At 47.1% G+C, this 12,202-nt stretch overlaps 1 protein-coding gene across 1 annotated transcript in view; it reads right to left on the reverse strand.

The window, feature by feature from the left end:
• Positions 1 to 1,507: 1,507 nt before the first annotated feature.
• LOC138488252 (uncharacterized) overlaps positions 1,508 to 12,202 on the reverse strand; it is a 2,582,589-nt gene continuing 2,571,894 nt past the window's right edge. The window contains exon 30 of the mRNA XM_069615092.1: positions 1,508 to 2,863. Coding sequence (XP_069471193.1) covers positions 2,825 to 2,863 — 39 coding nt within the window. The 3' untranslated portion in view covers positions 1,508 to 2,824. The remainder of the gene's footprint in view (positions 2,864 to 12,202) is intronic.

Raw genomic sequence — 12,202 nt, forward strand, 5'->3', positions numbered from 1 at the left:
TGAATGAGCACCCACAAGGCGCTGGACCACTCTGCAGCTGGCCTTTCCTTATGCTATTTAAAAGTTCAGTAACACATAAGTTCATTGTTCATAGGTTCTTTCATATCATGTTGCCTTTTGCAACCTTCGCTCAACACAGTTTGGATTACTATCGGTTCTCCCTCTGACTCACCGGCTGTGATGAACCGCTTGGTATTTCTTGTCTCCGGAGTCAAGAACGGTACCACAGTAGCAAGAATCTCTGCCTGCCTTGTTTATCAGTGTGGGAGGGCCCAGTGCACCGTTGACATCTGTTACACCACACGCTAGCTGGAGTTCCCGGTTTTATGATTCCTGTCTGGGAGGCTTGCAGGTCTGGGTTGAAAAAGGCAAGGGCACTTACCTTTTGTCTCCCTTTCGGCACTCGCCGTCTTTGTCCTCCCTTGCAACTGCTGTCCTGGAATGACTGCTTCCTCGTGCGGTTTGCCTTGCTCAATATGTGCTCCCGTGCTCCGCCTTTTATCCCAGTGTGGAAGGGAAAGGGCCGTCAGGTGGGTGTAGTTATTGTCAATTCCCTGACTCTGTCTGACCCTTTTGTTGGGACATGTCAGGTTAATGGCTCTGGTGTTAGTCCGTTGTCTTTCACAGTGTAAGAAAGTGTTTGTGTTGGAAAGGGTGGTTAGAGCTTCTAAATATCCTATGGAGTAAGATGTTAATGTTAAAGGATATTTGTACCGCGTGTTGGGGGAAACGTGTTATAAGAAAGGGGGTACCACCTCTCACCCGTCGGTGTCCCACTTCCACTCCCCTTAAGAGCCCTCATCCAGGTGATCCTCCCACACTGGTCCACCCCAGGAACTGGATCCAATAGCGATGGCTGTGTCTTGGCCACCTGGATGGCAGATCTCCGGGGACTAGCTGGTGAGACCAGAGTCCTACATGCAGGACTTATACATTGAAACACTGATGTTATACATATAAGAACAATGACATTATAAAGTCCACTTATAGCAACATGGTTTTCACAGTTTTCCTGTTTTACCAGGAAAATCCTACAAATACCCATGAAAATCACACATAGCAAATTTCCATTATTTTGTATTAAGGAAAGGGCAAATAAAATCATATTTTAAGAAGTTCTGACTGCTAGATATGGAATTTCACTGACGTGTGAGTGTGGAGGCACATCAGCAGAGGATGATCTGCAACTTTAGTGGAAAGTCACATGAGGAGGTTGGGTACACAAAGAAGGAGTTTACACAGTAGATCACACAAGACAGGTTGATGGAGGTGGCAATGCCATTCAAATGCTTTAAGGGAGACAGGAATCGGTTGCAATAAAAAAATAAGGTAATCAAAAGACGAAAAAGGTGGAGTTGGGACAGGAGACACTTCTAACTTAGGGTGGTGGCATAGGGCACACTCCATTTATGAATTGGCTGAACTGGGTATATATTTAATTAATAAGCTATGAGGAACAAGATATTTTAAAAAGATTACAATACACATAAAAATACATTTACACAAAAAGGACAAGATTGTGTACATTTTAATCACAGATAATTTGAGAACCATATAGGTCCGATAGATTGCACGTTTATTTCCTACATCGGATAATGAAATACACTATTTCAACATAGAAATGATATACATTTGAACATTAATTACACTTCGTAACATATATATAGCTATAATTATAATTGTTCTTTTATAAGGCACTTAATACCGGGGACGGTTTCTAAGGGTGAGACTGGGATTTGAACCAGTGTTGCTATACGTTGTTTTGCTTCCAAGACAAACGCGTTCCCTCTGAGCTACCCTAAACTTTGTCATCAGTGTATTACAGCATAGTATGGCTCCAGTGGTGAAGTGCTGTGCAGGTCCAAATTCATTAGCATCATAACTGTGGACTAAAACCATGTATACAAAAGTTACTATTGTTCTGATAAGGACAGGAAAAAAGAACCTTATCACAATATAAAATTAATGGCGCGAGGGTTAAGTAATGAAAAACACCAACATGGTTCCATGATCCAAAGATTTATGTGAATGCGAATTAAAATAACTTTATCAAGTGTTTCTGCAATATGATGTCATAACATTGTCTTGTGAGCGATGACATACCACCTGTTTCGTTATATGCATGAATCGGCTGCAGTGATGCTGTTAAGTTTGATGTTACAGAATGTGAGGAACGGTGCTCCCGTTTTACTCAGTGAAGGTAAATATTTGACTACAAGAGGTTTAGTTGGTAATAATGTACCAATAAAAACTATGGGAAGGCAGTTATGATCTAGCATAATATTTTAAATGATTAATTGCAAAGATCAAATGAGAAGGTAAACACATGACCATGCGAAGAAATTACATGAATTAAGCAAGCTATTTTGTTTAGTGGTTAAAGGCCAAAGTTGCCTTCTCGACGGTCACCCTTTGCAGTTCTACTTCGCCTTTTGCTGTCTTCCCCGCCTCAGGATCTGGTCTGGATATCCCACCAACACAAGGGCACAATTACCAACTTGCAGAGAACCATTGGCGCTGCAGTGGTAACTGGCGCAACGTAAAATATTATTTCCATTGACTTGATAACACTGTGGGATCCGGGGCACAATGCTTCACCGCTCTGGCCTCAGTTGTTCCCATTTCTGCTAATATTGGGAGTGCCATTAAAAGTGCTTAATGAACAAGTGCGCATTTGCAGGAAAATAAATTGCTTTCCAATCTACAATAACATTTTGCAATATGCTTGGTATCAAATCTATGCACACAGTCCAATGGGTGTAAGTAAGACGAATCAATGTCTTCTGTAGCATCTGTCTCTGGAGTTTGCACATGCTTTGCTCATTCACAGGGGACTATAGCCTGCATTCAACAGGGCTGTTTCCTGAAAAAGTTACAAAGAAATGGTAAAAGCGATGTGGCTACAAACTGGTTAAAAAAAGACCACAAACTACGTTGAAATGTCTGCAGCTAGATCTAAAATGTATGCCTGTCAAGCATATATTAAAGATACAATTGGCAACATTTGCAGGTGAAAAACTGCAATTTCACTCTTACACAAGAATCCATAGAACATTATTTTAGATTCTCCTTAAAGGCGTTAGTGGAAAATATGATTACGTACGCTGAAAATATGCTTTGAAAAAACTAAATCTAAAATGCCATTTAAAAATGATAAGAAAATATGCAATTTTGTAATGTTAAAAGGCTAGATTCCAGAATGCAGTAGACTAAAGGCACAATATATTATCTACGAATGGTTATGCAGTATTTGTTTTTATTGTGTGCATCATAGTAAATGTATTCGAGATTAGGGGTGGAAACGAGAATACACTGCTGCAAATAAAGTAAAGTTTTATGAAATGCTTTCATATATAGTGGTCAAGCCGCATAATTTAATTCTTAAGTGAGGCTTTAATGGTTTGGGTGTTCACATTTAGGGTTGTTTTCAATTACCAGTACCCAGGTGAGTGCAATATTCCATTGTGATTAGTCGAATTCCAACTTTTAACTCTGGGTAAATCTAAACGTTTCACCAATGTCCACAGCCTCCCTGTGGCCACCACTCACTGTAGTGCTCTAAATCCATGGCGGCTGCAATTTTTCTGCTCTGGCACTGTTTCTGAGGCATGTAAATGGCCACCTCAATGCTACCAGCCCTCCAACTGTCTCCTGCCTCCGCCGACGTCCCGCTGGGACCGCCTCCTCGCTGACTCGGGATACTAACTGTCTGGAAGATGATGGCAACACGTAGTTCAGCCCAGCCTCTCACTGCACGTTCTCACGGCAGTCTCTGACTGCTAGCCACATCTCTGTATTAAACCCCTGGGAAGTGAGAACCCCATGCATCCTGTCTCAGGGTGTCATTATTAGTATTATGGTATTTATTGAGTGTGGACCTACCTTCGGGAAGTAACAGAGTGCTTTACAAATCATAGGGGAAGAATAAGGTGAGGAAAGCAGAGATGCAAGGGTGCAGAGAGCTAACAGCGGGTAAAGGGCAGGGCGGGCAATTAGGCAGCAAGGGATCTACAAGCAAACAGGGGAGGACACAGTGGGGAGCAGATCACCCAGTCTCATATAGGGTGGGTAGTGGAGGGTATGTGGACCTACATACTGGAGAGGAGCCATTCCTTGAAGAGTAGGATCTCAGCCTCCTTCTTTCAAAGTAGTAGCGAGAAGGTGAGTCAGGTGTTGATGAGAGGAGATTCCAGAGTCTTGGGGTGTAGACAAAGAAGTCCTGTCTTCTGGTTCTTTCCTTCCTGTACCAGCTGTGTTTAAGTCCGCACATGTCCTTAAATCTGGTGGATTGTAGGCCTCCAGAGAAGCAGAGTTTCTCAATGAGGTAGCTTGGGGACTTCAGGGCAACAGCCTTGTAGATGATAAAAAGAATTTAAAGTTAAGTACTTGCAGTGGAAGCCAGTGCAGTTTAATGGGGGTCGGGAGATGTGGTCGAATTTGATGAGTCTTGCTGCAGCATTCAGGACACATTTCAGGGGTATTAGGGTAGTTGCCCAAAGGCCTTCCAAAAGAGCATTGCCACCATCCAGGTGGGAGAGTACCAAGGCTTGTAAAGCAGATATAAAGTTGTTTTCTGTGATGAAGGGCTTGATTTTCCACAGGAGAGAAAACTGGTACCAAGCCCTTTGTTTCTTCCTTGCTATGTCCTTTTAGAAGGAGAGATGCCTGTCAGTGTCAAACCCAAGGGACTTGGCTCTGGTGGTAAGCTCAGCTGTTAAGCCCTCGAGGTTCATTGCTGAGAGCCAAGTCTGGATGTCAGGATGTTTGGTGTTATTGGTTAGCAGTAGGAAGTCAGTCATGTAGAGGTTGAGCTTTTGGTAAGCACTAGACATCCAGGACTGGATCAATATGAGGCAGGCCTTAAGCCTGTGGATGTCTTTGATGGAGGGTGTCTTGAGGTAGAGCTGCATGTCATCTATGTATGTGTGGATGTGGAGCCCGAAGGGTTTCAAGCAGTTCCATGTAAAAATTGAAGATCACAGGGGAGTGGACAGGTGATGTGCGGGCATGGTGACCCTGAGGAATCCATTTTTATGAACTGGTGGTGATTAGCAAGGTAGGATTTGAACCAGCTAAGGACGATCTTGCTTGATTTTAAAAAGCAATGCCAACAAAGACATTTTATGATTTAAACAGTTATGTGTTTCAGTGTGGGGCTGAAGAGCATTATTTTACCTGTGAAAAGGGACTTGTTGAAAAAAAGAAAAGCTAAATTGCATTTGTTTGTGTGGTGAAAGAACACATTATTTACTTTCATTAATGTTCTTTCTGACGTAAGTTGCTCCCATGGATTCCTCATCTTAGACATATGTCTCCTACTTTAGCAGGTCTCGCAAACTTTTTCGACAATAGTGCCATGCGGTACAGGCATCGAGGTCCCTCTGCACACTTAATCATCGAGGCCAGATGGGACATCAGCGTTGTTATATGTAGCTCCCACCGTCCCCCATGACCTCAGTTTAATCATTTTTTCCCCATACTCAGCCACATTGGGGCAGTCATTTATTTTACATAAAGCATGTTTGATAAGAGAGGCATCGAAAGAAAGAGAGAGCTGGAGAAAGCTTACCTGAGTGGCAGGATGGGGAGGGCAATGAGGAATATGAGGGAGGAACATTGATCAGAAAGAAGATTACCAAAGGTAAGCCATTTGTTTATCTAATGGAGATTCTTCATCTTCGATAGACTCCCATAGCCAGAGGCATGGGTAAGGGGGGTGGGGGGAGGCTAAGTGGGCTACAGGCCCAGTCTTTTGGTTGTAGCCCCGGATAGAAGCTGAGGGTCTACAACCAAAAGGCAAGCTAGCCCAGAGTCCTGACAGTCCAGACATTAGCGTAGCCCCAGATCTTTTACAAACCTAGCAACACCCCTACCCATAGCAGTACCATTTTTGAAGGAAGGAAGGGTGAAGAGCAAATTCCCATTCATGTTAGACCAAAACACTTTTCAAGACTCTTACAAATGGATGTCTTGACCTGACAGTGTCCAGACGCCTTCAGGAAAGTGTGTAGCAAAGACCATCTTGCGGACTGACAAATGTCCAAAGCTGGTATTCCTCTTTGGAGTGCTGATGTGGCAGCCACTCTTCTGGTGGAGTGTGCTCTAAATACTTTAGCGATGTCTTTTCCTGCCATAGTGTAACATTCTGAGACGCACAATAATAACCATCTCACTAGCGTTTGTTTCGTTACTCCTTTCCCTAATCTAGGGCTGCTGTATCTGAAGAAGAGCTTTCTTCTCTGTTATGAAAAGACTTGTTCTGGAAATATAAAAGCTTTAGGGTCCAACCGATGCAACCTCTCTTCCTCCTTGGAAGGGTGGGGAAGGGGTGGGGAGAGGGTAGAAGACTCTCCAGTACCTTTTTGAGTAAGGCAAAACTCAGATAACACCTTAGGAAGCAAGGGAGAATGTATCCTAAGCATGACCTTTTCCGTTGAAAAGACTGAATAGAGGTTTACATGAAAAAGTCTGTAGATTGCTTACTCAGCAGGCAGATGTAATCACAATTGAAATATTGTTTTCCATGAGAGGAGACCGAGTGACAAGGAATGTAGCAGCATGCATGGGGCTCCCATTAAAAAGGTCACGACTAGATTTAGGCCCCAGGCAGTCACCACAAAAGGGGCTGGGGGAAGGTATTGATTAGTCCTTTTAGAAATTGGACCACAATTTGCATCATAAAGTACAAGCCTTGCTCGGGCATCTGCTTGAAGATTGAAGATGGAGAGTGCAGATAACTATCCCTTCACTGTAGTGACCTGTAATCCCTGTTGTGCAAGGTGTAAATGAAAGGTAACAGCATAGGTGTATCGCATAGGTAAGGATGCACATCATTGGCTCTGAACCAACAGCAAGATGTCTTCCATCAGCAGCAGTATACAGCCTTTGTTACCGGTCTTCTGGCCAAGAGCAACACCTCCAGAATGTCATTGGGGGGATCCCAGTCTCTGTACCATAACCTCCGAGTAGCAACGCATGACATTTAAGGACGTTGACGCCCGGGTGGAGAACTAGGCCTCCCTCTTGTGAGAGTAGGTCGACTCTCTGAGGAAGGCAATGTCGAGGGCAGATGGAATTGTCCAGAAGGTTCCGAATACAATGTCCTCCCTGCCCAATCCTGAGCAATCAGGATCATGGTTGTAATGTACCTCCTCAACCACCTGAGGGATGACAGGGATTGATGGTAATGGAGTAGAAAGTTCCAGCCCACCACAAACATGACCCTTATTAATCCTCTCAGGGGGAATGTCCTGGTGCATAACACAGGTTTATGTGGAGTTTTGACTCTGCCAAAGACCACATCCCGCTCACAGTCATCTGGTTCAGGTATGTTACCAAGCCCTTCAAGGAGGCACCTGTAAGCACAGTCGCCGCTGGTTGCCAAAACGATTCTCCGACCATCAAGTTCTCTTTGCAGGCCCACCACAGGAGATCCTGTGTGACCTTTCTCAGGAAATGAAGAAGCTCCATCATGCTGCTTGAGAACTGTGACCACTGAGATCTGAGGGCCCACTGAAAGGACCTCTGGCACCAAGAGAATGCAGGATGCTCAGAGACTGCGCAACCGTAGCAAGCCCATGGGCCGGCAATGTGAGGGCATTCTGGAATTTGGTTACCATCTGCTGAATGTGTAGAGAGAGCCCTGACCTCAGGAGGAAAAGCCTTCCCCAAGTAGGAGTCTAGGACTGCTTCGATGAACTGAAGTGTTTGTGTTGGTGACACTTGGAACTTCCCGGAAATGAGGGAGAAGAACAAGTTACTCTCTTACCTGGTAACGTTCTTTCGATGGGATGGTCCGACGACGTATTCCATATCTATGACAGTAATCGCCACAGCTGTGCTGCTTCGGAAAATCTTTCGGCATCTGCATCCTGCGTCGATGACGTCAATACACCGCCCTCGAGGACCTCCTTCGACAGCCAACGTCACTGGATGTTATAAGTAGGACCCACGACACCCGTAGCTTCAGTTGTAGTTTTTTCCCCAGAACGTGTGGCACCAGTCTTCTGCCAGTCTGACCACACAAAACCTTGCGGAAACCATTCCATCGAAAGAACGTTACCAGGTAAGAGAGTAACTTGTTCTTCGAGGGGATTGGGTCCTCCGACGTATTCCTTATCTATGACAGACTCCCAAAGCAGTACCAATGCACGGAGGTGGGAAAAGAATTTAGAAAAAGAAATTTAGAATGCCCAATCAAATTGCGGAGCAAAGGATCGCCGTGCCAAAGGCCAGATCCTGCCCACGGATGGAATCGAGGGAGTAGTGACGTACAAAAGTATGGACCGAAGCCCAGGTGGCTGCATCACAGATGTTACGAATAGGAACACCCCTCTGTAGGGCAGTAGAGGCAGCCATACCCCTGGTAGAATGGGCCCGCAAGCCGACCGGTGGGTCCTTACCCGCCAAGCGGTAACACTCAGGAATAGCCAGAATAATCCAGCGAGACAAAGTCTGCTTAGTCACAGCTTGTCCCAAACACTTTCCAGCGTAACCAATGAAGAGTTTATCGTCCACTCTGACCGGGGACATGCGTGAAATATAAAAGCTTAAAGCTCTCGTAGGATCGAGCCTATGGAGCCTCCCCTCTTCCTTACCAGGATGTGGAGGAGGATGAAATGCCGGAAGAACAACCTTCTGGCCTAAATGAAATTCGACACCACCTTCGGAAGAAAGGAAGGACGAACTCTAAGGACAACCCTGTCCTTCTGAAATACAGTGAAGGGTGGCTTAACTGAAAGTGCCTGTAACTCACTCACTCTGCGAGCGGAAGTGACCGCAACCAAAAATACAGTTTTAAGAGTTAACAGTCTCAAAGGGCATGAATGCAAAGGCTCAAACGGAGCACCCATCAGAAACTTGAGGACAAGATTCAAATCCCAACCGGGCACCTGGAAAGGTGACGGAGGTAACACATTAGTGAGCCCTTTTAGAAACTGAGAAATTAAAGGAATTTTAAAATAAGAACACTCTTCAGACGAGCGCTTAAATATGGACAGCGCCGCCAGGTAACCTTCAACAGTACCCACTTGCAAGCCCCTTGTGGGCTAAAGAAAGCAAAAAAGACAGAACCACAGGAATGTTGCATGCGAAAGGATCCACATTCTTAACCTTGCACCAGTCGCAGAACATTCGCCAACAGCAACGGTACAGGGACTTTGTTGCGGGCCTTCTGGCTGAAAGCAACACCTCCATCACATCTTCAGGGAGGTCCCAATCCTTATACTTCAACCTTTCAGAAACCAAGCGTGAAGGTTGAGGGATCTGACCTCTGGATGGAGAACCTGACCCCCCTCCTGTGAGAGCAGATCGTCTCGGTAGGGAAGACGACGTGGAGGGCAGATGGACAAGTCGAGAAGGTCCGGGTACCACGTCCTCCGGACCCACGCCGGAGCAAAGAGGATCATCTGGGAACCGAACCTTCGTAACCTCCACAGCACTTGCGGGATGACGGGGACTGGAGGAAACGCGTACAGCAGTGGGAATGACCACTCCACCACAAACGCGTCTCCTAAGGCTCCTTTTGGAGGAAATTCCCGCGAGCAGAACCTTTCGCACTTTCAGTTGACACTGGAGGCGAAGAGATCCACTTGAGGGGTCCCCCAAAGGGTGAAGATCTCCAGGAGAATCTCCTGAGCCAACTCCCACTCGTGAGAAATTGCGCTCTGCCTGCTCAGAGCGTCCGCCGTCTCGTTTTCGTCTCCCGCCAGATGAACTGCCGAGATCGAAACTTCCTGCTGGATTGCCCAGAACCAGAGCTGCATCGCCTCCCTGCACAGAGGAAGTGACCCTGCCCCCCCTTTTTGTTGAGGTAGTGCATGGCCACTGTGTTGTCTGTCAGGATCAGGACATTCTTTCCTCGCACAGTCGGCAGAAAAGCCTTCAGGCCAAGCCCGACGGCCCTCAGCTCCAACAGATTGATATGCAGTGTGGACTCCGACGGAGACCAACGACCGCTGACTGTCAGCTCGTTGGCATGAGCTCCCCATCCCGTGAGGGATGCGTCCGTCACGATCGTCACCTCCGGCCAGGGTAGCCAAAAGGGAGCCCCCTTCATCAGATTGCCTTCGACGGCCCACCACAGAAAGTCCTGGGCGACCGAGGACGGCACCTGAACAGGGTCTGACATCCTGCCGGAGGACTGAGACCACTGGAGCTTGAGTGCCCATTGCAAAGATCTCATCCGCAACCTGGCCTCTGGCACCAGAAGAATGCAGGATGCCATGAGGCCGAGCAATCGAACGCTGGGAGACTCTGGGCAAGCTGAAACTTGTGCACCATCTGCTAAATGTGATGAGCCCTCACCTGGGGAGGAAAACACTGCCCCAGGGACATGTCGAGCACTGCTCCGATGTACTGGAGCCTCTGAGTTGGTGTCAAATGGGACTTCTTTAAGTTGAGGGAGAAGCCCAGCTTGTCGAGGGAGTGGCAGGTGACTGACAGATGATCCAGGACTTGCTCGAGAGAACGCGCCCTGATCAACCAATCGTCCAGGTAGGGGTAGACATGAATCCCTCCTTTCCTGAGATGCGCTGCCACCACTACCATGAGCTTGGTGAAGACCCTTGGTGCGAAGGTCAATCCGAACGGCAGGACCCGAAACTGAAAGTGCGAGTCACCAACCGCGAACCTCAGGTACTTCTTGTGCTTTGGGTGGATCGGCACATGAAAATAAGCGTCCTTGAGGTCGAGAGACACCAACCAGTCCTGAAGTTGAAGGGCCTGGAGGACTTGAGAGAGAGTAACCATCTTGAACTTGTCCTTCCTGAGGAGTTTGTTCAAACCGCGCAAGTCTATGATGGGTCTCAATCCCCCATCTTTCTTGGAAATCAAAAAATAAGGAGAATACCATCCCTTGTTCCTCTCCGCTACAGGCACCAGTTCTATGGCACCTTTCTCCAGCAGGGATTGAATTTCCTGCGCAATGAGCGGATTCGGACTCTTCAAAGAGAGATTCCCCGGTGGATTGTCGTGAGGCCTCTGCCGGAAAGGAAGACAGTAGCCGTGGGAGTGGCGGGACCTACTCCGGGACCGAGACCCACTGGACCTCCGACGACGATGCGACGACGATGATGATGCAGAGAGTCACCTCTCGAATCGTCCGTCGAAAGACCCGCAGACCTCGACTTCTGTAGCTTGGACACCTTACCTACCGACAGTTTCTTCTTGCGCTCTCGCAAGGCTTTGGACGTAAGCGACTGGCAGTCGACACAATCATCTGTGTCATGGGCCTCCCCGAGGCACCAGAGGCAGGCGTCGTGCGAGTCCGTCACCGACATCTTGGACCCACAGTCCCCGCACTTCTTAAAGTCCGGACGCGGGGTGGAAGACGAAGTAGACATCATGAAGGATAACTTCACAAACGAACAGGTTCGAAGAACCGATAAAGAACAGAAACTCCAAAGAGTCGAAGCGCGCCGAGATCTCCGAAGCGAAACACGTTCGCAGAAAAAACGGAACTGGGGCTACGGACGTCGTGCGTCATACTTATAACATCCAGTGACGTCGGCCGTGGGAGGAGGTCCTCGAGGGCGGCGCATCAACATCATCGACGCAGATGCCGAAAGATTTTCAGAAGCGGCACAGCTGTGGTGATTACTGTCATAGATATGGAATACGTCGAGGACCCAATCCCCTCGAACCCCAGATTGTGTAAGAAGCAGCAGGTGCAGCTGAGATGTTCTTGAGCGTGCTGCAGGGAGTGGGCTCTGATCAGCCGTTTATCCAAGTAAGGGAAGACATGAATCCACCCTCTCCCTAGACTGGCCGCCACCACTGAAAAAATGTTAGTCAAAACCCTTCAGCGAATTTGAGCCCGAAAGGCAGAATTAGAAACTGGCAGTGATGACTGCCGAACAAGATCCACAGGTACTTTTGGTGCTTGGGATGAAAGTAAGCATTCTGGAGCTCGAGGGACACCAACCAATCCTGGAGCTTTATGGCCTGGAGGACTTGCAAGAGTGTTACCATTATGAATTTGTCCTTCATGAGGAACTTATTCAAGCGCCTCAGGTCCAAGATGGTGGCAGTCTCCAGTCTTTCTTTGGTGCCAGGAAGTAAAAGGAATACCATCTCTGGTTTCTTTCCACTTAAAGACCATTTCTATTGCATCTTTCTCCATCAGGGAAACAAACTCCTGCTGGAGTAGCAGGTTTGGATTCCGAAAAGGATGAGTGACTGGGGAGGCAATTTGGTGGGTGTT

The sequence above is a fragment of the Ambystoma mexicanum genome, chromosome 9, assembly GCF_040938575.1.
Source record: "Ambystoma mexicanum isolate Mex_15411 chromosome 9, UKY_AmexF1_1, whole genome shotgun sequence".
Lineage (NCBI taxonomy): Eukaryota > Metazoa > Chordata > Amphibia > Caudata > Ambystomatidae > Ambystoma > Ambystoma mexicanum.